This window comes from Takifugu flavidus, chromosome 15, assembly GCF_003711565.1.
Source record: "Takifugu flavidus isolate HTHZ2018 chromosome 15, ASM371156v2, whole genome shotgun sequence".
In the NCBI taxonomy this organism is placed as follows: domain Eukaryota; kingdom Metazoa; phylum Chordata; class Actinopteri; order Tetraodontiformes; family Tetraodontidae; genus Takifugu; species Takifugu flavidus.
This window is the reverse complement of record NC_079534.1, coordinates 109143-131625: the sequence shown is the minus strand read 5'-3', so window position 1 is coordinate 131625 and position 22483 is coordinate 109143. Positions and strand designations below refer to the sequence as shown.

The 22483-nt window shown below is 44.1% G+C and overlaps 5 protein-coding genes across 8 annotated transcripts in view; 3 read left to right on the top strand and 2 right to left on the bottom strand.

Moving 5' to 3' along the window:
- LOC130538324 (myomegalin-like) overlaps nucleotides 1–4103 on the top strand; it is a 29057-nt gene extending 24954 nt beyond the window's left edge. Inside the window, 5 exon segments of the mRNA XM_057055728.1 lie at nucleotides 47–190; nucleotides 296–434; nucleotides 519–565; nucleotides 745–811; nucleotides 1953–4103. Of these exon segments, the coding sequence (XP_056911708.1) occupies nucleotides 47–190; nucleotides 296–434; nucleotides 519–565; nucleotides 745–811; nucleotides 1953–2083 (528 nt within the window). The 3' untranslated portion in view covers nucleotides 2084–4103.
- A 136-nt stretch (nucleotides 4104–4239) lies between these two features.
- prkab2 (protein kinase, AMP-activated, beta 2 non-catalytic subunit) lies at nucleotides 4240–7901 on the bottom strand. Of its 3 annotated transcripts, none has more exons than XM_057055732.1 (8): nucleotides 7794–7901; nucleotides 6920–7122; nucleotides 6683–6840; nucleotides 6445–6538; nucleotides 6215–6329; nucleotides 6013–6146; nucleotides 5836–5904; nucleotides 4240–5716 (listed from the first exon to the last, which is right to left on the bottom strand). In XM_057055732.1, the coding sequence occupies exons 2-8, from the start codon at nucleotides 7073–7075 to the stop codon at nucleotides 5639–5641; spliced, it is 804 nt and encodes a 267-aa protein (XP_056911712.1). In that variant the 5' UTR covers nucleotides 7076–7122; nucleotides 7794–7901; the 3' UTR covers nucleotides 4240–5638. The 3 variants fall into 3 exon arrangements, with proteins under 3 accessions (XP_056911712.1, XP_056911713.1, XP_056911714.1); XM_057055733.1 differs by having other exon boundaries at nucleotides 6920–7119; nucleotides 7794–7887; XM_057055734.1 differs by having other exon boundaries at nucleotides 6920–7099; nucleotides 7794–7861.
- Nucleotides 7902–8789: 888 nt separating this feature from the next.
- LOC130538325 (mitochondrial adenyl nucleotide antiporter SLC25A24-like) lies at nucleotides 8790–13025 on the bottom strand. 2 transcript variants are annotated; one of them, XM_057055729.1, is made up of 11 exons: nucleotides 12226–13025; nucleotides 11909–12035; nucleotides 11745–11832; nucleotides 11515–11626; nucleotides 11284–11313; nucleotides 10726–10884; nucleotides 10496–10648; nucleotides 10304–10411; nucleotides 10040–10207; nucleotides 9802–9952; nucleotides 8790–9717 (listed from the first exon to the last, which is right to left on the bottom strand). In XM_057055729.1, exons 1-11 carry the CDS (start codon nucleotides 12403–12405, stop codon nucleotides 9536–9538), a joined length of 1458 nt encoding a protein of 485 aa, XP_056911709.1. In that variant the 5' UTR covers nucleotides 12406–13025; the 3' UTR covers nucleotides 8790–9535. The 2 variants fall into 2 exon arrangements, with proteins under 2 accessions (XP_056911709.1, XP_056911710.1); XM_057055730.1 differs by lacking the exon at nucleotides 11284–11313 and having other exon boundaries at nucleotides 12226–12820.
- Nucleotides 13026–13330: 305 nt separating this feature from the next.
- Nucleotides 13331–18053, top strand: LOC130538326 (EEIG family member 2-like). The gene is made up of 11 exons (XM_057055731.1): nucleotides 13331–13787; nucleotides 14266–14386; nucleotides 14532–14561; nucleotides 14845–14961; nucleotides 15329–15375; nucleotides 15995–16098; nucleotides 16241–16336; nucleotides 16416–16608; nucleotides 16700–16836; nucleotides 17031–17094; nucleotides 17321–18053. The coding sequence occupies exons 1-11, from the start codon at nucleotides 13642–13644 to the stop codon at nucleotides 17361–17363; spliced, it is 1098 nt and encodes a 365-aa protein (XP_056911711.1). The 5' UTR covers nucleotides 13331–13641; the 3' UTR covers nucleotides 17364–18053.
- A 241-nt stretch (nucleotides 18054–18294) lies between these two features.
- prpf38b (pre-mRNA processing factor 38B) lies at nucleotides 18295–22479 on the top strand. The gene is made up of 6 exons (XM_057056489.1): nucleotides 18295–18715; nucleotides 19150–19218; nucleotides 19407–19558; nucleotides 19673–19733; nucleotides 20735–20973; nucleotides 21163–22479. The coding sequence occupies exons 1-6, from the start codon at nucleotides 18515–18517 to the stop codon at nucleotides 21824–21826; spliced, it is 1386 nt and encodes a 461-aa protein (XP_056912469.1). The 5' UTR covers nucleotides 18295–18514; the 3' UTR covers nucleotides 21827–22479.
- Nucleotides 22480–22483: the final 4 nt, after the last annotated feature.

The window sequence follows — 22483 nt, the reverse complement described above, 5'->3', positions numbered from 1 at the left end:
AACGCTCAAAGACAAACACCAAGATGTATGTTGCGTGTGCTTTCAGGTCCTGGACTACGGGTGTGTTAAGAGTCTGCTGTCCAACACCAAGACTCTGAGACAGATCCTGGAAGAGGCCATGTCTCTGCTGAAGATGTTCTGGAGAGCAGCACTCCCCAGCACAGACCTCGCCATCCAAACCCTCAAAAAGGTTTGGAATGAGTTCTAATTCAGCACAAAGCTAATGGCAAACAGCTTATCCAGTTGTGACAGCTTACAGTAACACACAGCTCACTGCATGTGTGTGTGTGTGCAGGAGCAGTGTATGCAAGAGGAGATCCTGTCCCTGAAACTGCGTATATCAGAGCAGGAGGAGGTCCTGAAGGGGACGGTCCAAAGACTGAGGAGCACCAGCCGCACCAAGGAGAGCATGGAGCACTTTATCGTCAACCAGCGTAGGTGTTAGCGCCTTGCAGAACGTGTGTACACTCTTGACGTGAGAGCGCAACTGCAGCCGCCATCTCTGTGGTTCTCTGCAGTGTCGAGGACTCGTGACGTGCTGAAGAAAGCCAGGACTAATTTAGAGGTATGCGGACTCACTGAGTAAACCTGAGAAGCTCTGTGTGTACAGCAAATGTGTGGATAATATGTGTTCCATTATTAGGTGTTGTCGTGACTCTGGTGTCCCTTCCTGACTGATGTCATCACTTGTTTGTTGTGCATTTGTTTCTCCTCTCCTGTCCATCCCCCTGTCCCTCTCTTTAGAAGAATGAGCAGAGACTTTCCTCTTTAAGCCCCTCCTCCTCCTCCTCCTCTTCCTCTCCTTATGCCGGTAATCATCTGACACCGCGTGACATTTGTAGCCGGAGGCCGTCTCAGTGCTTCTCTTGTTCTCAGCTGATCTGCATGTTCTCTCGCCCGCTTCAGATGCATGTGTGAACCTAAATGTGAGACCGGGACTGGCCCTGGTGCCTCGTGGATAAGCTTTTTTTTCTGAACCATGCTAACATCCCTGCGCCACCATCCTTCATGTGATATTAATGTATAGTTAGAGGCATTAAAGTGCTTCTTCAGTTATTTACATTGACAAGCGCTACATGCTGAGTCAGTGAATTTAATGTTTTGACCTTAAAAAGGAGGTGAAGTTTCAGAGAGGCAGTATGATAAAGTATCAAGGTAGCACAGAAGTATCAGGGTTTGAATTTTAACTGTTTTTACATCAAAGACATTTATTCGTAGAACGACGACCAGCAATCGTGTTTTCATGCGTGTTCAATTATAGCTTCAGGTCCAACGGCTGGTGTCATAGCAACCAAATAGTGCATGTTTTTACAAGTGTGTTGATGCTGCAGTGTTTTAATACACATGATTGACAGAAACAAATGGCAGAGACAAAATGTGCTTGTGTGAGAGCAACGGAGGATTGGGGTAACACCATAACTTATGTGCTAATCATCCACTCAGCTTTTCATGGTTAAAAAAACTTTGGTTGTCATCACAACTGCACGCGTTTGCTTGTTGATGTCAGAGTTCGATTCCTTTCCATCAACATCCCAAAAGAGACAACATTTAGTCACCATTCATTCATTCATTCAGCCGTGTACGAGTTAACATCGTTATTTTGTACTAAGTTAGTATTTTGATGTGAATTATTGGTGGACATGTCTTTAATCCTGCAGGTGACATCTGCAGGTAAACAAACCTCTTTGTTAGCTTAGCAGCACCATCATGAAGTGTGATTTATTGTTTAAAAGGAATATTTCAGCATTAATTACACCTGCATTATTAAGTTGTGCATCATTTAGGAGGCTGAGGACTTTCTACAAATCTGAACTGGTTCTAACTTCTGATGTGATTCCGCTCCTTACCAAAAAAGCCAACATTTTATTCCTTGCAGTTATTGATTTTAATCCAGAATATTGGTAAGAAGGGGTAGAATGACGACTTGTGTATGGCTGTGTCTCAAAATCTAGCTGAGGAACCAGGACGTGTTGGCAGAGGGCGGCCTGTTGATCGCAGTTTCCTGAAGCCCAGCGCTGCCTCTGGGGCTGCGGCCAGTCCACGCGTTGCCGCCAGGAAGCGCAGCAGCCAATGCCTGCTTTAGACTTGAGAAGAACCAGCCTCAGCACCGTCACCTCTGACCTCCACCGCCACCAGACCCTCCGCAAAAGCCTTTGCCCATCCCCCCTGACTTCACCTCTATCAGGCCTCCAGAGGTCTTCCATACCCTCCCTCCTCCCCAACTTCCTGTCACTCTTAGCCCCTCCCACTACGCGCACTCGCGCCCTCGAGTGATGCCGTCAGCAGTTTGCCTCCATCGCATGTACGACAGAAGAAAGGGTGTGTCACGTGCCTCTGATGGTTTCAGGAAAGGTAGTCCCGCTGCTGGAACGGGGCGAGGGTGCTCGCCCAGACGTGTATCTAAAAGCATCCTGGTCCTGGATCCAGACAGCTGGTGGACAGATGAGATGTTCAAGCATGTTATATTGTGGAATGTGAGAGGAATTCTGCGGGAAAAAGCCTCACTTAGACATCCTCGATGTTAGCTGCCACACGAATTCAGAGTTTACGCCTCATGGCGCTTTAAAAAAAAACAATCGCAAATACAATGCAAAGAACAGTAATGCCTACAGGTGTTTCACAGCACCGTTGAAGAGAGAGGGGGCATGAATCTGCTGTTATCAGGCAGCACTTCCCTCCATCTTTTGTGCCCGCTGGTGCTTTTTAGCATCTTCCTGCTGAAGTTAAGGTTCTGTGATCAGTGATTCTGAGACCTCAGAATATGTTAATAACAACGTAATCTGCTGAAACCAGTTTAGAAAACACGCGTATTCAAGCTCCTCTGCGGGAGTTCTCATACGAGCATGTGCAATAAGGTTTTTCATGCTGCAGCAGGTCATGATTATTTCATTGCTTGACACTGGATTATTATTCTCACTAGTATTGTTCACACTAATGACACGGTCACTGATTGTATGTTTTACTCTGAAGTGTTGATGCATGGCAGCAGTTGTAAATGTTAAAATCCAAGCCACAGAATGAGGGAACGCCAATACTTGCCAAAGTTTGAAATCTTCAGTTTCTTGCCTTATTGGGGAACTCTGCATGGATCAGACTGGGTGACTTTTTGTGGCAGAACCACAGAGAGCTGCAGTGGAAATTCAGCTCTTTTTAATCTTTTTGGACCAAAACTAAATGTTAGTTGCAAGGCCACATGCTATTCTCTCTCATTTCTTTTAGTTTGGGCCATATTTGCATTCCCATGTCAGTTTAGACTAAATTCTTAGAGATGATACAAACTTTGGCATGCTACTGGGTCTTGCTCTCTTTTAGGTTCACCTTGTGTTTCTTGCTGTATATTTGCCATTTTATGCTGTAAATATTCTTGCGTTTCTCTGAAGGAGCCTCTTGTATATGTGCACGCGTGTGTGTGTGAGAGAGAACGTGTAAACACACCTCCAAAGTTTGCAAAGTTGATTTTCTGGGTAGCCGTGCAATAGCCATCAGTATCTGAAGCTAATTATTCGAGTCGCTACGTTCACCGCGCTGTAAGATGCTGCGTCAACTTCAACTCCAATAGACGCAGGTGAAATCTCAAACCGCATCCTCGGGTTTGACTCTTTATCCACTTCTTGTTCACCTGTAACAAAGCTCTGTTGCTTCGCTTGCATTAAATTTAGTGTGGAAGCTCCTTTAATCAGCTCTCACCGGTAGAAGCAGCTTCATACTAAAGCCGCATCGGCTTCGATGTGCTGAATCAGGTTTTGCTTGCACTCAAGGCCTCTGAAAGTAGCCAAGTATGTCATCAAATTCTGATTGAAGTTTAGATTTTTTTTGGGAGACTAGTCTAACGAATGCAAAGATTGTGGAATGTACCCACCGAGCACCTTAGAGTGTAAACAAAGCCTTTTAATTGTTTGTTGAGCGAGGAGTTATAGCCTGATACTGTATATGCATATGTAAATAAAGCCATTTGACGTGATGGGAAAGCAGTGCGTAATCAACTAGAATGCCGATTCAGGACATATATGGATCCTGTCTCTGATGACAGTTAAAGGTGTGCTGTGCTGGAAGTATTACTGAAAGAGTGTGAGAAAGACTGAATAAAGTGCTTTAAAAGCTTCTGTGAGATTGTATTTTGTATTTCATGTTGGGTTTTTTCATTGTTCGTAAAAAATTCCCTCACATCTTGCAGCCCTACGCACGTGCATTTACACTGTAGCAGCTTCTCAAACCAAAAAAAGGAAAAGAAAAACAGGATTTGGGACCAGTGTTTCCTCTCTTTATTTGCAAACAAGTAAAACCTTGTACAGTGAATCGACACACTGGATATGCAAAGCACTTAAAAACATTCATGTTGTAAAATTCAAGTTTTGGTTGAAGCTTTAAAACACCACATGGCATTAACAGAACACTTCCATACCCACAAAATGCTTTAGCCTCTATAGCCGAGTACGAGTTGGACTTGTGAAAAGACTGCACGTGTGTAGGGTACCCAGCAGTAAATGCATATGACAAACAGCGCAAGATACATAAATACTGGTTTGATCATCTTATTCAGCCGCCTGGTGGTCTATAAATCAGCACAGCCCTTTATGTTCATCTGAAAAGTGCCTGCAATCACATTTGGGTGTGTGTTTGTGTGTAGAAGATTCAACAAACACTAAGCAACGTGATGAATCTAGTCTCCACACACTTGCCCAAGTATTTGACAGACTGACCTCAAACATGGCACTAATTCAGCTCTATGGCCCACAGAAACTCCAGTACAACAGTGGCTGCATTGTTAAAAGCTTACCACGACGCTAAAGTGCTTGCAATATTCAGTCAGGGTAAAAGGTAAAAGCCCGGCCTCTTGCGGGCAGATCTTGTTGAAACGCATTGATGTGGATAAAGATGGAGGACGTTTCCTCCCACTGGGCTGAAATGAAATGCGAGGGTAAAACAAAAAATAAGTTATTGACACAGAAAACACTGTTGAAACAATTGAAGGAGTGTTTTTTTTTTGTTCTTAGTTAGGTCCAAGTGCGCTATTGTGTTACTGCATTCAGCCACCAGGGGGCGAGCAAGTGTAGTGTGAAACATAAGCACTGCTTTCTGACCTTAACATTAACTCAACTGGCCTTTAGGTGTTGTATTGTACTTAATAGGCACTTCTCTTTCACTGTGACCTTTTGCAGATTACCTCAGTTATTGCACTTTGTTGTTCTCATCAGTACCTCCATCTTTAAGCTTTATACAAATGCCACCACATAATTCATTCAGTTTAAAGAGGACGTAACAGCACAGCGTTGACATGCAAAAAAACCCACAGTGCAAGAGGATGTCCTGTTTTGACACACGTAGGTAATCACAAGGTGCAGCAAACACTTGAACGCACACAGCGAGTGAGTCTATAAGCCGTCTGGTGCAGATAAAAAGCCACACTGGGTCACCCACCATCTGAAGCCACCAAGTTCAACATTTGGGTTCAAAGCCCCGTGGACAAGCGTAACAAGCCGCGCCACAATCCACATCCACTGGCCGTTCGCTCGCCCGTGAACTTGTTTCAGTGCAACTTTTGGCAAAATGTGATCAATAAGATACAAAACAAACCAAATAGATACAGCAGGATGCAAACATGCTGCTTTACTAAAAGCACTACTGTGCCCCTGGAGGTTTAAATAGGCTTGTAAAGCAGAGAGGTGACGTATTTCTTCTTGTATCTGTGTGTGGCGCTCAGCACCATCACTCCATCCTGCAAAAACAACACAGGCAAAATGATGTCATCAGGGTTTGAACACTACAGCAGTAAAGCTGGATGCTAACGGCATTTATAAAGATTAGGTTAGGATAAAGTTTAGTATTGAGCTTTACCTTTATGGAAAGAGCATAAAGGTGGTTGAGCATGACGTGATTGGGTTCAGGCAGCAGGGCAGGATCACACTGCAGGGAAAAGGAGAGCAAAAGAGGGAGGGAGAGCAGAGGATCTTATCAGAAAGACAAATCTAGACATGAGGAAATTTTACCTGTAGACATGGAGAAGACACTCACAGATATATTTGTGTCCTTGTTGAGAATGACTTGGAGGAGGTGAGGAGGGAGGATGGGCGGGGCTTTGAGATGCTGCTCGGGTCTGCAGATGTACTGCTCCTGTCCGTATGGACCAGGAGGGGAACTGGACAGATCTGCCAAGAGCACAATTGATCATTTAGCCAGAGTTTTTATTAACGGTCACACTATAAAAGTGACTGACCTGATGTGTCCGAGCATTCCAGAGAGTCGACCTGCAGCGCGTCAAACACCTCAAAGTCTGACTTCTTCACCTGGATCAGGTTGTTGATGGTCCCCAACTCACTGGTAACAGTTGGCTAAAAAGGAGATGGTAATTAATACAAAAGAGTTTGAAATTACTGACAGGCCTCTTAAAACAAACATGAACAACGGGAAACAATAAGTCTTGAAACACATGTTAAACGAGCGCACCTCTGAAACATCATGGACCCACTGTCCGTCAACAAAAAATTTATACTGGTGCTCTCCCTCAGGCAGGTCCAGGATCGCAACAAAGTCATTGTGGCTTTGAAGAAAAGTGGGAAAAAATAAAATCAAAAGATTAATAGAATTCTGAGCTCTCTCTCTCAAAAGTAATCTGCATGCAAATCCAATCAGACGCATTCAAAAGTTAACATTTGATCTAAAACATACGACCCAAATAATATACCTTTTATTCAGGGGAATCTTTGTGCTCCAGTTATTAAAGGATCCAGATATGTAGACCTCCTTTCCCCCTCCAGCCCAACGGATGACCGTGGGTCGAGCCTGAGGACCGGTCTTTACCAGATCATCCAGATCCGGGGTGAATTCTTTCTCTCCAGAAGCCTAGATGTAACCCAGCATTGTCTCAGCAAGGGGCTCTTTCAAATTGGCTGTGTTAGGAAAGGTGTGTTTGCAGCAGCACCTTGGACTCTGTCCAGTGGGTGTTGAAGATGTTGGGGTCATCAGTGCTGTCCACCATCTTGCTGCTGGGTTCGTGGTCCTTGTGACCGCTGCTGTCAGAGCGGTGGGCCTTGGCTCCATGGCGATCTGCTGCCATCCTATCACTTGTATTCCCCATGATGCCTCTCTATTTACAGTATTACTGGGAAAGTTTGACAGCTCCTGCTAAGTGCATGCAAACACAGAACGAGAAGGTGGAGGCTGGTAGTAAATAATGAGTGTTGATAAGGCTGACTGCACATGTGACTATCTGCCACAATGTGGAAAAACTTAAAATAGAGCCTAAAATATGCAGTTGCGTCCTGGCTTTCACATCAGGGCAAACACAAAAGATTGACGCCCTCCTAATCTTTCAGTGAGGAACTTTTCACAAAGGTTAAACAAGTCATTACAACATAGATGCAAATCTCGATATCGGCTCAGACCACAAAAACAGACTTAATACCCTTAATCTAATCATTCTGTCACACATAAACAGCATTAATGTTAACGCCCACCAAGTACAGAACGAACAACTCATATTCGGCCTCAAATAACTGTTTGACATTAACAGTGAATAAAAAGAGTAAGTCAGTAAAACTCAATAGCTTTAACCTACTAAAATGCCCTGAATGCCAGCTGTGGCCACCTCAGATTACTTCCACCGAATATTTATAGCTGCTGTTTGTCTTTTACTTAAGCTAATGCTAAAGTAGCAACCCGGTTCTTATTACATACATCAATCGTCTTGAAAAAGTCGTGAACAAAAACAATCGCCACGTTTAAACGGGGATTCTAATAATGACCATTGCTTCCAAATCATGGTGTTATAAAAGTTTTTCTTTACAAGGACTTACCTTTTTCAACAACCGCAGCGCGATGGTGTCGAAACTACGGTGAGTGGCGAAGACCAAATTAGTCGCGCTTCCAAATTCATGTGCATGTTTAGACAGAAAACATTTGTTAAATTATGATATTTTTGTCTGCGTGTAGTGATGATCATTAGAAGGCAGAGCAACGTTTCACATCTAAATAGATAGTTCTCGTGAACTTTGATTCCTATGATTTATGACTCTGACAACAATTTTCTAGACAACAATGGGATGTAGCTAGAATTCTATACGTTGAAATGCTACTATTTAGTCTTTTGTAGTTGGAAGTACTTTTACTTCACTACGCGCAATAACTTTACTTTTGACTTATTTTTCAAATTTGCACTAGACCACTCTGTTTAACCCTTAAACACTCTGTTTTAATCGTTAAAAGACAATGATGAATGATATTTGAAAAGTGAATGTCACATTAAGAGAATCACCCTCTACTTTCTTTGGAATTCTAAAGTTAAATAGGTACAATATAAAATGTCTTATACAATGCATTCGTGTTGATGTTTATTTGCATTCTATATTTGTCGGAAGGAAAATGCATAAGCTTTTTCTTTTTACTCCAGTAGTGTTTGTATTAAGCTGTCTTTACTCAGGAGTTAGTGCTGAGAAATTTAAGGGTCCACGCAGCTGTTTGCACTGATATTACTGAAAAGTATCCCCCACTCATCTCAAATACACACACACACACACACACACACACACACACACACTTGTGCGTGTTTGCCCGCTAGAGCTGTTCTGTAAACAAAGCAAACGTTACATGTATATTAATAGATCCGAATTGTTTTTCTACAATTATTTCTGTAAAAGCCACACAGTCTACAACGATGTAAGTACTTTTACAATCTGGTGTGCTGCCTGGTAACACATTCATGTACAAATAATGTTTTAAAGTGGGCGTTGGTATTCGCCACTGGATGGCGCTGTTGTCACGCCGTATCCTGACAACACCAAAGAATGAAGAGCTCAACTTTAAACTTCTGTATTTCTTTTTTTTCCCACAGCCATTAGAACCCTTGTACGGGTCAGTTACAAATCGACGTCACCAGAGTCTGATTGTCATCTTACATGGAAGATAAGGATTTCCACAGAAGTAAAACCTTAAATAAAACAGTGTCATGTTGCAGTGGGTGCGGGTGTTTGAGAGTGGAGGTGTAATGAAATGAAATGACACAACATAAAATACCAGTGAAAACAGTATTTTCACATGAGGGATTAGGCTGCCTCTGTGGACCATAAAAGTAAATACCTAGTACATAAGACTGTACTGTATTTGAAATTAAAACACGTCTATTTAACTGCACAAGCAGCTATAAGGCACGTGTAAATATTGACAAAATAACACAGAGAATGTGGCGTCAGTGAGAGTCACATTGCACAAGATGAGGGTGTATCATGCAGACAGTATTCCTGTGATAAAAAGTCATTATTCATTCAAGTCTGACAAAGCCTGTATTGTAAAGCTTGTGTGTTAAGTTTACATCTTCAGGTAGAGCACCGAACCTGCACATGCTACATAAAACCACCAAACCAACATTTTGGTATCAGTCTTAAAAAACAACAATGTATGGGATAAGAAAAGTAAAGCATGCTCATCACAAATGATAAATAAATAAGACTAAAAGATAACCCACTCATGCAGCTCTCTATCCACTGGACTCTTGTGCTGGCGGTCACTTTTCTCAGTAGTATTTTAAAATGTTTCTTTCACATCAATTGGAAATTCCTAAACCAGTCTTCATGTACTCATAAACCACGTAGCTGATGCTGACAGCGGGAATGACTTTCATGAAGTTTGGTAGGATGCCCCGGTAGAGTCCCAGAAAGCCGTCTTTGGCTAAAATCTTTTTAATCAGGCCAGTCATGGAGGTCTGAACGGAGGCGTCCAGAGAGGCTGTGGACAGAGACAAAGCTGCTCACGAATCCTCATGCTTGGATGTCAACACCGTATTTTCAATATTTCAACGGTTACATTTACCTTGCGCCTGCATCCGTGTGCGCACCAGAGCCAATGGGTAGCTGGCCAGCTGGCCACAGGTACTGGAGACGGTCCCGCAGCCCACCAGCACCATAACGCCCGGGTTGGCGGAGTCTTTGGGGTGGTACGACAACCAGGCGCCCTTCAAACTCTGAGACAGCAGAAACAAGCAGCGAAACGTTCACACATTCCAATTCATGGACATCTGAGGTAGAATGAGGCGATAAACGCTGCAGACCTCATAAACAGCCAGGTCGATTCCAGCGTAGGGAATGATGCCCACTAAGTTTGGAACATAGCCCTTGTAGAAGGCCTTAACGCCTTCGTTCTTTAGGATTTTCTTGGCACAGTCAAACATTCCGGAATATTGGCCGGTTTTCCTCAGGGTCAGTCTGGTTTTTAAAACCTGAATGAAAGAACTGATGAGTGACACATTTCAACTTGTAATTCCTTAAACTCCTCTCTAAAGCTTTCATCTGGGTGATGTCGCCACACGTCTTACCTCCATTGGGTAGATGGCGGTCTGAGCTGTGGCTCCAGCCAGAGAACCAGCCAGGAACCTCTGGTGTGTCTGAATCTTCTCTCCCTTTGATGACAACAGCTTCTTATACTGCAGGAAGTGACAAGCATGGAAAAACAGATTAGAATTATCTGTCATTCTTGCTGTGAAACACTTTTTAACACAATCCCTTGCCTGCTCGTACGCCATGAACTTGATGGCCGTCTCAGGCGCGATCTTTAGCACGTTGATGCCGTTGCCCCTCCACAGCGAGCCCAGGCCTCCCTCCACGATCATCTGCCTGAAGCCGCCCACCAGGCTAATGCGGTTACTCTTGGATGAATGAACCTGAAGCACAAATGTAGATTTACAGATTAATGGATGAAATCACTCCCAGTGGAGGGGACAATAAAACAATGTCTTACCTGCATAAAGACTTTCATCCTGTCCAGAGGGGCGGTGCCAGTGCGACTGACAGCCCCCGCTGCTGCGCCCGCCACCAAGTGCTTCCACCAGCGGTCTGAGCTCTTTTCCTCCTCTGTGAATTCATCTGGGATGGCGAGACTGTCGCCAATGTCCAGCACCTGGAAACAACGGGAATCCAGCTTCTTAAGTCTGACAGGACGGTGTTGTCAGGCTCACCGCAGCGCCGCAGACGCACTTCCCCTTCTCGTGGTCTGTTTTAAGACTGATGCAGCAGTTGGGGCTGTGTGCAAACACTGTCGTAAAAAGTCAGCTGCAACCGTCTTAAGAGGTGTTTGCTCGGACAAGCAAACAAACACCGCCTCCAGGTCCTGGGGCTTTATCAGGAAGCTTGTTAATTCTTGATCACTCAGCTGACTGAACTATTGTCCGCCGCTCTGCTTGTTTCAGATAAACACGTCTGGTGATTTTACGAAGGCATCGATTCACAGCTGCTCCAGGTCTAAACAGTACATAACAGTAAATATCAAACCAGTGAGCGACATGTTTATTTGCATTACCGTTGGAGGGGTAGGGATTACCGCCCTGACCTAATTGGGAGAGATATTCAAGATATTTAAAGCTGCTGCCAAAACACAGACTAAAGAGAATATTCATAATATGCATGCAAACAGGAAAGGCAGCACGGGGCTGATCCTGCTGCAGTTACATCTCTGTTTGTCTAAAGAATGTGTGTGTGTGTGTGTGTGTGTGTGTGTGTGTGTGTCTGTGTGTGTCTGTTTGATCTTCACCGAGGAGTGCTTCCAGTAGCGTATGATCTCCTGCAGGCTCTGGGCTGGGTACAACAGGAAATGTTCTCTCCACTCGTTCCAGTCAACCATCATGGTTCCGTCAATGTCCATGCTGGGGTCATACACACACGTGGGCACACACAAGACACACCCGCAAGAGCATGGTAACTAATGGTTCCAGTTATTATTATAATAGATTTATGGCCCAGACTCTGGACCGAAGCTCAAACCTCTGCAGTATTTTCTGGGCGTTCTCTTGGCTGATGTCTATTCCCAGTTCTGCGAGGGACTGCTGGATCTCCAAGGCATCGATGCGGCCTGTCAACACATACAAATATTATTCAAACACAGCCGAGGCGAGAGGGGTTTTCTTTTTTAAACTGACGTTTCCTACCATCGTTGTTCCTGTCCAGGCTCTTGAAAGTCAGCCGTAGCTTCTTCTCGTGATCCTTCAGATACTTGGAGAACTCGTTGAAGTCCAGACATCCATCCTTGTTTTGGTCTCCAGAGGACACGATTTTCTGCAGGAGTTAGAAGGATAAAATCTGAGGGGTTGTTCGACTCTTCCGGTGTTGGAGACGGACACTCACTCTCGCACACGATCACACTGTTGAAGACATTCCAGCATGCACAATGTCCGAGCCCTGCAGGTCTCAGCAGGACCTCCATGACAACCGAGGTTCTGCAACTATGTAGGTGTGTATGGGATACCTGTGCAGCTCCAAGGCGGAATATACCCATTGCCTTGAGGCCAGCCCGTAACTCGGCCACGTCGACCTTCCCATCTTTATTGGTATCAAGCCTCTCAAATAAATCTTGGTATGACCTCTCACTATCGGCATCCCAACATCGGGCACCGGGCAGCAAAAACGTCCGTAGCGCCCGATACATGTTAGCACCAGTGTCGGGTCGGCGTCCACAAGCGTCCTGCAAATCTACTGATCCATCTTAAATCCCAGTTCAGTTGCATTCGTGAAGGAATCTCGCTTTTCTTGTTTTCTTTTTTCCCTGAAACCCCCACACGGAGGTAATTCCGTGGCGTTTCGCAGTGAACTGCAGTAACTGAGGGTGGAGCGACGGCGGCGACGTAACCGGCTGGATTTCAGCGTAGAACCAGGAAATGCGCCCGAATACAGTCGCTGTTTAAACAACTACGGCTTAAATTGTCACCCCATTTTGCACTAATTCCATTAGTGATCCTTCTTTTATTCGTGAAAGTGCGTCGTAGAGTAAATCGAATCTTTTGTTGTAATGTTTAAACAGACGCGCAGCCCAATCCTGTTGGTGCAGTTCCGAGGATTACTGCTAGAGGGCGACATTAGCGTATTTAGAATATCTATTTTCTCCTTGTGAAAAACGTTTAGTATCCTATTAAAATTATTAAATTAAATTAAATTAAAACATCGTTTTCTAAATATCTTTGACTTTAACTGATTTGGGCTGTCTACGTATGGATTATTTTGCCTAAATCGCTTATTTTTTTGTTCTTAGCAGCTTTTTAAAGGAACAATCGTCCACCTCAATCCCTTTTTGATTTTGTTTTTGCCTTAAATTTAGCTTACTCCCCCCTCATTTATTGTCATCCAGACGTGTGCTACAACCCACCACTGAAATGTTCTGAAATTCGTGTCACTTGAAAAATGTTGGACAGCTGCCGAGGTTAAAGGTTTTCTTAATCTTGAGAGCGCTGACGATTCTCCCTACGCATGTAAATGGGTGATAACTGTCGAAAATTGTTTTCTTGCATGTCAAATAATAAAATTAATGAAAAAGAAAAATCCTCATTCAAAGTTGGCTCCTCAACAAAACTAAAATATAGAGGTGGCACTTTGCAATACTTTGCACATCAATTATTGACAACAGAAGCTTGAAATCAATCATTTTTGTCTTAATTAACATGATAATAATAATAATGCTTCTTTGCGATCCCGAATTCCGTATTTACGTGCAGCTCCGGAAGCCAATCGACGGCCCGAACGCCGCTGACGTCATCGCCGCGGTCATTGAGTGGGTGTGAAGGAGGAGATTTGAACTTTGAGTCGTGTCTGCAGACTTTGTTGCGGACAGCAACAAGCGACAACAAGCGACAACAAGCAGCAACAGGCAGCAGCGAGCGGCGACAGCATCATGTCCTTCATCCTCAGCAAGAAGAAGAGATTCAAGTTCCGAGTGGACTTCAACTTGGACGAGCTGTCGTCGGTTCCGTTCGTAAACGGTGTTCTGTTCTGTAAGGTCCGGCTGCTGGACGGGGGCTTTGCCCAAGAGTCGTCCCGGTAAGAAGAGGAGATATTTATAGCCACAGTTTGAAACAGCTAAAATTAGACGTTAAAACTTTGTTTTCACTTCACGGGCCCCTGCAGCCCACGAGTTGATGAAAATGCTGAGCCATTCAATATATTTAGGTTGTGGTTCCAACTCGTTTTATTTCCGTTTCCGTGAGCAACCACATGTTCCAGATCTATTCCTACAGGCTCTCTCATTATAACCTTTCGTAGCACCAAAATGAGTCATATAGGAAATAGCGGACACCAACTATGGCAACTGCCTGTTCCTCAAAACTACAGGGTAAACACAGCCTGTCTGCTCTAACCTCACATCTTTGTGTCAACATATAATGAATTGACTCAGCTTCATTGAACGGAACAAAGTTAATTTTTCACCTTCTTGAACTTTGTAAAACATTTAGAAATCCAGAAACGATGTGTTGGTGTTCACCCTCTTGAGTAAAGAGCTGTTTGCTTCCTTCTAAAGGCAGCCGGTCCATCTCCACTGTGTCCACTGGAAGAAGAGGTTCTCATTCATCTGTAAAATGAGCGCCAGTGCAGGCACGGGCGTATTGGACCCCTGTGTGTGCCGCGTGTCTGTGCGTAAGGTAAGATGTTTTAAAGGTAACCGGGAGGACAGTTAATATGTAGCTGTGTGTTTTCACACCCAAACCTTTAATCATGTCATAAAAGCTTTGTGCAGCGGGCCACAAACAATTGTTCACCCCCAATGTTCTGCTTTTGTCATTTTAGGAGCTAAAAGGTGGAAAGTCTTTTGCGAAGGTGACTTTTTCTTTTGTTTACTGGCTTTTGCGTGCAGAACCCAATCAGAAAAAAGAGCATTCTCATCAAGTGGACATGTGCCAATAAGGATGTTTATCTTTCTGCTTTGTTGTCTTGTTACTGATTTAAAGGTCTGTAAATCAGACTGTGTGTTAAGCATTAATTCAGACGAGTTAACCCAGAAGGCACGCACGTTAACATTCACCCAGCTGCAATCTGAATTCAGGAAATCCCAGTTTAAGTCCCACTACAATGGTTCAAACCTTCTTGTGTTCCTCTGCAGCTGGGCTTTGCTGACTTGAACCTGTCTGAGTTTGCTGGGTCTGGCAGCACCACGCGGCGCTGTCTCCTGGAAGGCTATGACACCAAAAACACCCGGCAGGACAACTCAATCCTGAAGGTGTGACACTGTTGGGATATATAAAGGGGGTTTGTGCTGTCTGCATGGTGCTAGCGCTAATTTAATTTCCAGCCACGACTTCCTGAGCCCACCCATAGTCATTGTTCTCTGTGGGTCGAAGAGTTGAATGGCGATGACAGTAGATTTTACATGTTTGAGCCTATGAAAACAGAAAATGCTGCTCAGCTGAGCGAGCGGGGCTGCACCATACTGTATAATGAAATGTTATTTGATTTGCAGGAATGATGCGCAAAATACATTTGGAAGGGTCAGATTTAAATGTGCATTTCATTCGGGGAACCCTGGTTCCCCCAAACGTCAAGGTGTTTGTGAGTTTTAGTGACAATTCTTATCGTTCCTGTTGCAGGTTGTCATTACCACACAGCTCATGTCTGGAGACCCCTGCTTCAAAACGTAAGGGATCCGTTCACGCTCTCATTACTCGGTCCGATAGTTGCTTTTAAACTCGCAGTGTGGCGTTTAGTTTAAAACTGACTGAAACAGAGGGGACCTGTGCTTGTGACGTTTGACACCATTATCGTTTTGAAAACGTGTTCGGTTTGACCTTTAAAATCTCGCCCACGTATGACTCCAACCCAGCTCAGGCTGCGAGACCCACGTCGTGGGCCAACCGGTTTTCAACAAAAATGTGACGCAATCGACTTCTGGCAAATTCTGTGTAGACGTCTTACTTACCCTGTTTGTGTAATAACAAGCCCACTGCTGCCTTGGAGACGGTTCAATTGTCAACTGAAAGATCACTGAGTCACTCATCCCACGGTGTTACTCATTGTACACGTGAGGGAGTTTCATGGAAATGTCTCATCCCTCTGGAGCTGGGAGCTGGAAACGATCTGGTTCTTTTGGTTTGATGGATTAAATTACAGGTGTTGGGTCTAAATCCCGAACCAGTTCTGTGCGTCCAGCCTCATCATCTCATTGTTATTCTTTTGGTCTTCTGTATTTTCTAACGAAAATGTCATAATCAGACGGCACCACTCGTCACTAACACCAGCCCGTTGTGCCCCCATAGGCCCCCGTCTACAGCCATGACCCTATTAAGTCCGCAGTCTGAGGCGGAACTTCTCCTCGAAGACAGAAAAGGAGGGAATTTTCACATATCCCGCTTACTCGCTGGTATACGCACACAACGTTTGTTGTCGCTACATATCACAGTGGCAAAACGTCCCACTAAAACCACAACAGCTTTACTATTTTAACTGCAGTTTTGTTATTTTCTTGTATAGTTAACTTCTGTCACTTGTGTTTCTGTCATCAGACACTGCAGGAAAGTCGATATCAGTCCCAGAGGAGCTGGTAGCCTATGGTCACTCTAGAACACCCAGCTACGCAAGTCAGAAGTCCAAAATCTCAGGTGCCAAGGAAGCCGCCATTCCCATCACACAAGCATCGAACAGCTGCTTCACACTCTCCTTCGCTTGCCTGTGCTGCAGGTTATAGCTCCCACCACTCCAGTCTGACGGATCTAGGCCACAGACGCAGCGTCTCGGCAGGGTCCGCCTCCACCGGCATCGGCAGCATCTTGGAACACGGCGATCAGCAAGCGGAGAGGGGAGAGAGGGAGAGCAGGACCCCTCCCACCATCTCGGCGACTGAACGGCCCTCAACCCCTACTAAACATCCCAGGTAACACACACACAGGCTGTAGAGTCTGTAAAAAAATGCTGACATTTGTCACAATTAGTGTAATATTCTGCCGTTTCTGCACTGCTTTCAGAACCCCAATGAAGCAGAATTCAATGGAAAATCAGCTGAAGAGAGTGAACGCCACTCGGGTGGACGCCGATGACATCATCGAGAAAATCATGCAGAGCCAGGACTTCAGCCATGGCGTCCTGGACTCCAGTATGGAGGGTGTGTATTCCTTATCCATGGAAGGTTGCGTGCTTGCTGCGAGGTGTTGCAATTCAAGCCATTTGATAATTAGATGTTTATGACTTTGCTATGTGTCCTAATAATTGTCCTTTATTTTTAGATACTCTAGAAAGTGTGAAACTGCAAGGTGACTGACACTGTTCTTTATGTCTGTTGTGTGTATGTTGCTGCAGAGGAGGGGCTCAGCTTGTTTGTAGGTCCTGGTGGGAGCACGGCCTTGGGGAGTCAGTACGCGAGGTGGGTGTGATTATGTAACGGTGGATTGTGGGCGCTGCCACACCAGGAATTTATGACATATAAACTTGTTACTGATATACTGAGTTGAAATGTAATGGAATAATTCTTTCCAAGCGGATCACCACTGATCAAGTTCAGATTAGTTCAGCTTTAGAAGGTGTTCTCCAGGATCTGATGACCGCCCTTGTTCCCGCTCATACGACACTACGTGTCATTTCTCTTTCAGGGTCAGAGCCGGGCCCTTTGAGCAGGTGGTGATCGAGAGCTAGAATCTTGGAAACGTCTGCCTGGCGGATTGGGTGTTAAATTACACTGGTGCTGGACACCAGCCTGAGGGGAGGCACAGCCACTATTTTCCCATCCTGGAGCTTTAATTACGCTCTTAACACTCCCTCTGCACTGGACCTACACTCAGCAAAACCACCTAGTGGTAATGATGACAGTTTGTTATTTGACAATTTGGTGACCAAGGTAACAGGTAAACTGGCCAGTTTTTGAAATTAAAACTACAAAGTAAGAAGTTACCATCCAAACTGCAGTCAATCTCAGAGACATTTGAGCTATTTATACAGTGTTTATCTGTGTTGTTTGAAAATTTAATAAGTGTTTTAACATTTATATGATCACTATTTTTATTATTCTGTAAGTACTTGAGGTGTCTATTCCCCAAAGTGTAAAGCAAAATATTAATTAAACACGGTGGATTTTATTGTTATGGCTCTATCAAGATACAGACCTCTGCTCACCGGGACGTGAAGGAGGAGGACTTCAAGGGTTTTTTGTGTATGTTCAAGGTCTTATTGCTAGAACAAATGTGCATGTATATATAATTTATCTGTCATTTTAAAAACAAATTACATTAAGCTTGTATTTATGGGTATTATTAACGTAGCAAAGGTTCACTGTATTGATGGAAATGTTAATAATGTACCTAAGTAAATTACTAAGTTAAAAAAGTCGATTCTGAGTTGTTCTTTCTGTGTCTCCTTTCATTTCACTATTCCCTAATAAATGTGGAGGAATTTTAAATAAAATAAGGGAAAGTAAAGTGAGTTCTAAATTTGAAAATTGTATAAGGGTATTAACATTGGATAACTAATTTAGAAATGTATCCAGAATTTGAACGATTTGGGGGCTTTTATTTTGAAAACCAACGGATACACTATCGTGCTATATCAGGCTTTACGGCAGCAGTCCCACTGCACCACAGACCTTACAGTTCCGGTTCTTCCTTGACTCGTTCAACGCTTAGCATACGACGACGGCGGGAAGTTAATATAACCATTTTACATCGCAAATCAGCGGCATCTAAAGAGACGAAACTGCTTTATATCGACTCATAACCGGTTATCTTTAATGGATTTATAATTAGAAATACGTTCAACGGAAAGAAAGCTCGGCGGCGTGGGACTCGGCTAACATGGCTAACCAGCTAGCAACGCAGGCCGTAAGCAAGCCTGCAACGGGAAAACATGGAAATGTATTGCCCCTGTGGGGCAACGAAAAGACTATGAACCTCAATCCAATGATACTTACGAATGTGCTGTCTTCGCCGTATTTCAAAGTGCAGCTATATGAACTCAAGACCTACCACGAGGTTGTGGATGAAATCTACTTCAAGGTATCGTTCGAAAACGCCGCATGCCAGTTAGGTAATCATTGTGGCTATAGTCCAATCAAGCTACAGCTACAACGACTGTAATGTACTGCGGCAAATGAAGTACATCGCCACTACCCTAGTTTCGTGTATATCTTTATTATTTGTGCCATCGTTTCACAATAATAACACCAAGGCCTTTCAAAGTGTTTTTTTTCCCAATCAACTTGAATGCTAAGCTAATGATGCCTTGCACCGAAGCAGTCGTTACTTCACCGCAATTGAATTTGCCACAATAAAACCCCTCAAGAAATGTGACATGCGTCGAAACAGTCTGTTGACTTTTAAGATGAATTATTGGTTTCGACCGGAACCATTTTCGCAGCCCATTAAATGTCCAATCGCAGAGAATGTGAACGTGTGTGTCCGAGTGATGGTTGCTCTGTGCTGGGTTACAGGTGACTCACGTCGAGCCATGGGAAAAAGGAAGTAGGAAGACTGCGGGCCAGACTGGAATGTGCGGAGGGGTAAGTGGGAAGTACGTGCCTTTTATATTCCCCGTATTAACCCCTTTATAGTTCACTTATTGTTTGGAATTTGCATAGGCACTTATACATATGGCGGGACTTGGTGTATCTTAAAACAACTCGCAGGTTGTGTTGTGCAGCAGCTCTCGTATAGTGTGCAGTAATGTGTTCCGCATTGTCTCACGTAGGTACGAGGAGTCGGGACTGGTGGCATTGTGTCAACTGCCTTTTGTCTGCTGTATAAACTGTTTACACTCAAGCTGACTCGCAAGCAGCTGATGGGTCTGATCACCCACACGGATTCTCCCTACATTAGAGCACTTGGCTTCATGTACATAAGGTATAGCCGGCTTCCAGTCTATAGGTTTCTTCCTATTCGGGAATGTCACCCACTTATCAATATTGACTTAAACACTGCCAGTGAGCGCTAACATTGTGATCTCTTTTGTCTCAGATACACACAGCCTCCTCCAGACTTATTAGAATGGTACGATGGTTTCCTGGATGATGACGAGGTATGTCATCCCTGGTAATAATTTCATATTTTCTTCTTTATCCCAATTGAATTCACATTTACACGCTACATATCAAAAGCCGCTTCCCATGATTGTGATGCTGATAGCTGATTTTTCACCTTTGCATTCATTTGGCTTAATTGCCTGGTTTTTGTTCTTGGAGCTTGAGTAGTTAGGTTGCTTTCTCACTGCTGTGCTGCCGAATTTGTTAAGGGTAAGTACCATGTATGATGCTGAGTAAATCTTTCAGACTACGTGTAATGTTAAAGCATGCTCAGATTTTCAGGACTTGTTGCACCTACTAAATTTGGGATCAGCTATTTGAATATTTTAGACACACCCATAAATTTTACGACATTCCTTTCACATTTAAGGTATAATTCGACCCACTGGTGTGCAACCAGGCCTCGTCTTGATGTTTTGTTGCATTATATTTGAATTGATAATTTGAAATCCTACCCAACTGGTTAATTCCCCTGTTTTTTTCTTTAGATGCCCAATGTGCAGCAGTGAATTGGATATTGTATCTCAACACTGTTGGTTTGCGTGTGTGAGTGCAAAGTGGCTGTTCTCTATCCTATGAATTAAAAACCCTCAACTGGTCTGCACCCAATGCCTGCTACAGTCTTTATTTAGTCAGTGAGCATTTTCTTTTTTCCTGTGGTCTGTTTGGAGCCGCTTCCCTTTCTTTAATGCTCTCTACATTTTAAAAGTTTTCAAATCCTTATGGAGTTTCTTCTTCATAATTGCAATTCAGGCTAATGACAGACCCCAGGAATTGGCAGTTTAGATGTGGCCATTTCTTTGATATTTGAAGCTTACCGGTAATTTCCACTATGATCTATACAGGCAGATATGTTGATTAGAGAGATTAAGCTAGATGAACAGAGGTGAAGGTTCAGTGTTTGGTCATCACAAAATAATTTTTGCTCAAAAAATAAAAAACCCTCAGAATTACTTGTGCTAATATTCCGTTTGACTCTTTTTTTCGTTTCCTTTAGGAGCTTGACGTGAAGGCAGGAGGCGGTTGTGTCATGACGGTTGGAGAGATGCTGCGCTCCTTTCTGACCAAATTAGAGTGGTTCTCCACTTTGTTCCCCCGTATCCCAGTCCCAGTACAGAAGAGCATTGACCAGCAGATGAAGGCCAGGCCTCGGAAGGTGGTCCAGAAGGAGGTGCAGGAGGAGGCAGAACCCGAGAACACGGAGACTGGGAGGCAAGCAGAGCGACGGCACTCCAGGTAATGCATATTGATGCAGTGGATTGAGGTTTGTTTTGTTTTTTTCAACATGTTTAAACACATTGAAATTTTATCATCTTCACAAATTTTCATGTGTGGACCATATTGCTTCTTTGTTACCTGTTATTTAAGACCCTAAACTATTCATACGTCCTTTACTCTCATGATTCCTCGTAATGTTTTTGGCAGGACACCCAGACGGACGCCGAGTCCTCGGCGGTCACCCAGGCGGTCGAGAAGCAGGAGTCACCATCAAGAGAAAGAACGCCACGGGCCCAGCTTTGACCGTGAGCTGGAGAGGGAGCGTGATCGTCAGAGGAAAGAGAGGGAAGGCAGGGATCGAGATAGGGACAGAGGGGACCGAGGCGACAGAGACCGGAGGCGGTCGCGCAGTGCAGACAGGAACCAAGAGCGGAGAGAGCGCAGAAAAAGCCGAAGCAGCAGCCGAGACCGAAAGAGCGAGCGTAGAGACAAAGAAAGAGACGGCGGCGATGACAGGAACAAGAGGAAGGAGAGGGAGCATCATAAAGACAGGGGCACAGAGAGAGAGAGGTCCAGGGACAAGAAGAGCAGGGGAGAATCTGACGACAGAAAACACAAAGAGGACAGGCACAGGGACGAGAGGAAGGCCAAGAGGTCAAGCCGGAGTCGAAGCAGGGACAGGAAGCATAAAGGCAGCGGAGAGGAGAAAAGCAGGAAGCGAGATCGCAGCCGCAGCAGAGATAGAGAGAGAGACGGAGAGCAGCGATCCCACAAAAGGAGCCGCAGCAAAGAGAGGAGCCACCACCAACGAGAGTCCAGCAACGACCACAGTAAACACAGCGAACGCCGAAAGAGTCGAAGCCCCGAGTAAAAAGGCGGTTTCTGCAACATTTCTACTCATTTCATCCTTCCTCATTTCTCCTGCAGCTGTCCATCAGTGCTAAAATTAAAGTCAGCACACGGGCGCTACGTCGTTCATAATGTTATTTTGCTTTGATTATTTTTCTGCCTTTTCCCACTCCCAGTTAGATTGTTAGCATTCACTTGAAATTTAAAGAAAAAGTGGCAGAAATGGCATTTTAATTTTCTATGGCTCATAGTTTTGCCCCACTTGTGGGGTTGTACATAATCTCACAGGCTGTCTACACATGAGTGGTCACAAGTCAGTCAGCTAAAAGCCATCTTGTTTAAAAATGTAATTTATAAAGAATGTGTTATTTTGGGCTTTAGAACAGCCCAGTTATTTTTCCAAATCTGACCAATATTGGCGTGTATGTGAAGGTTTTCCTCTATATTTATGCCTCTTTGTTAGCTGTGATTAAACGTGTCGATGTTTGTAACGTTCTGGCGTAAAAGTGAAGCAGAGCAAGAGTGACTTGCACCATGGTCATGTGTAGACAGTCGGCAGTTTTAAACCTCGAAAGGACAGGTTGCAAATGGTAATTTTTAATCATACCAACTGCTTGTGTTGAAATTACTGCCCTGTTGCATTTTTTTCTAATAAAATACTTTTACAAAAAAAAACTTG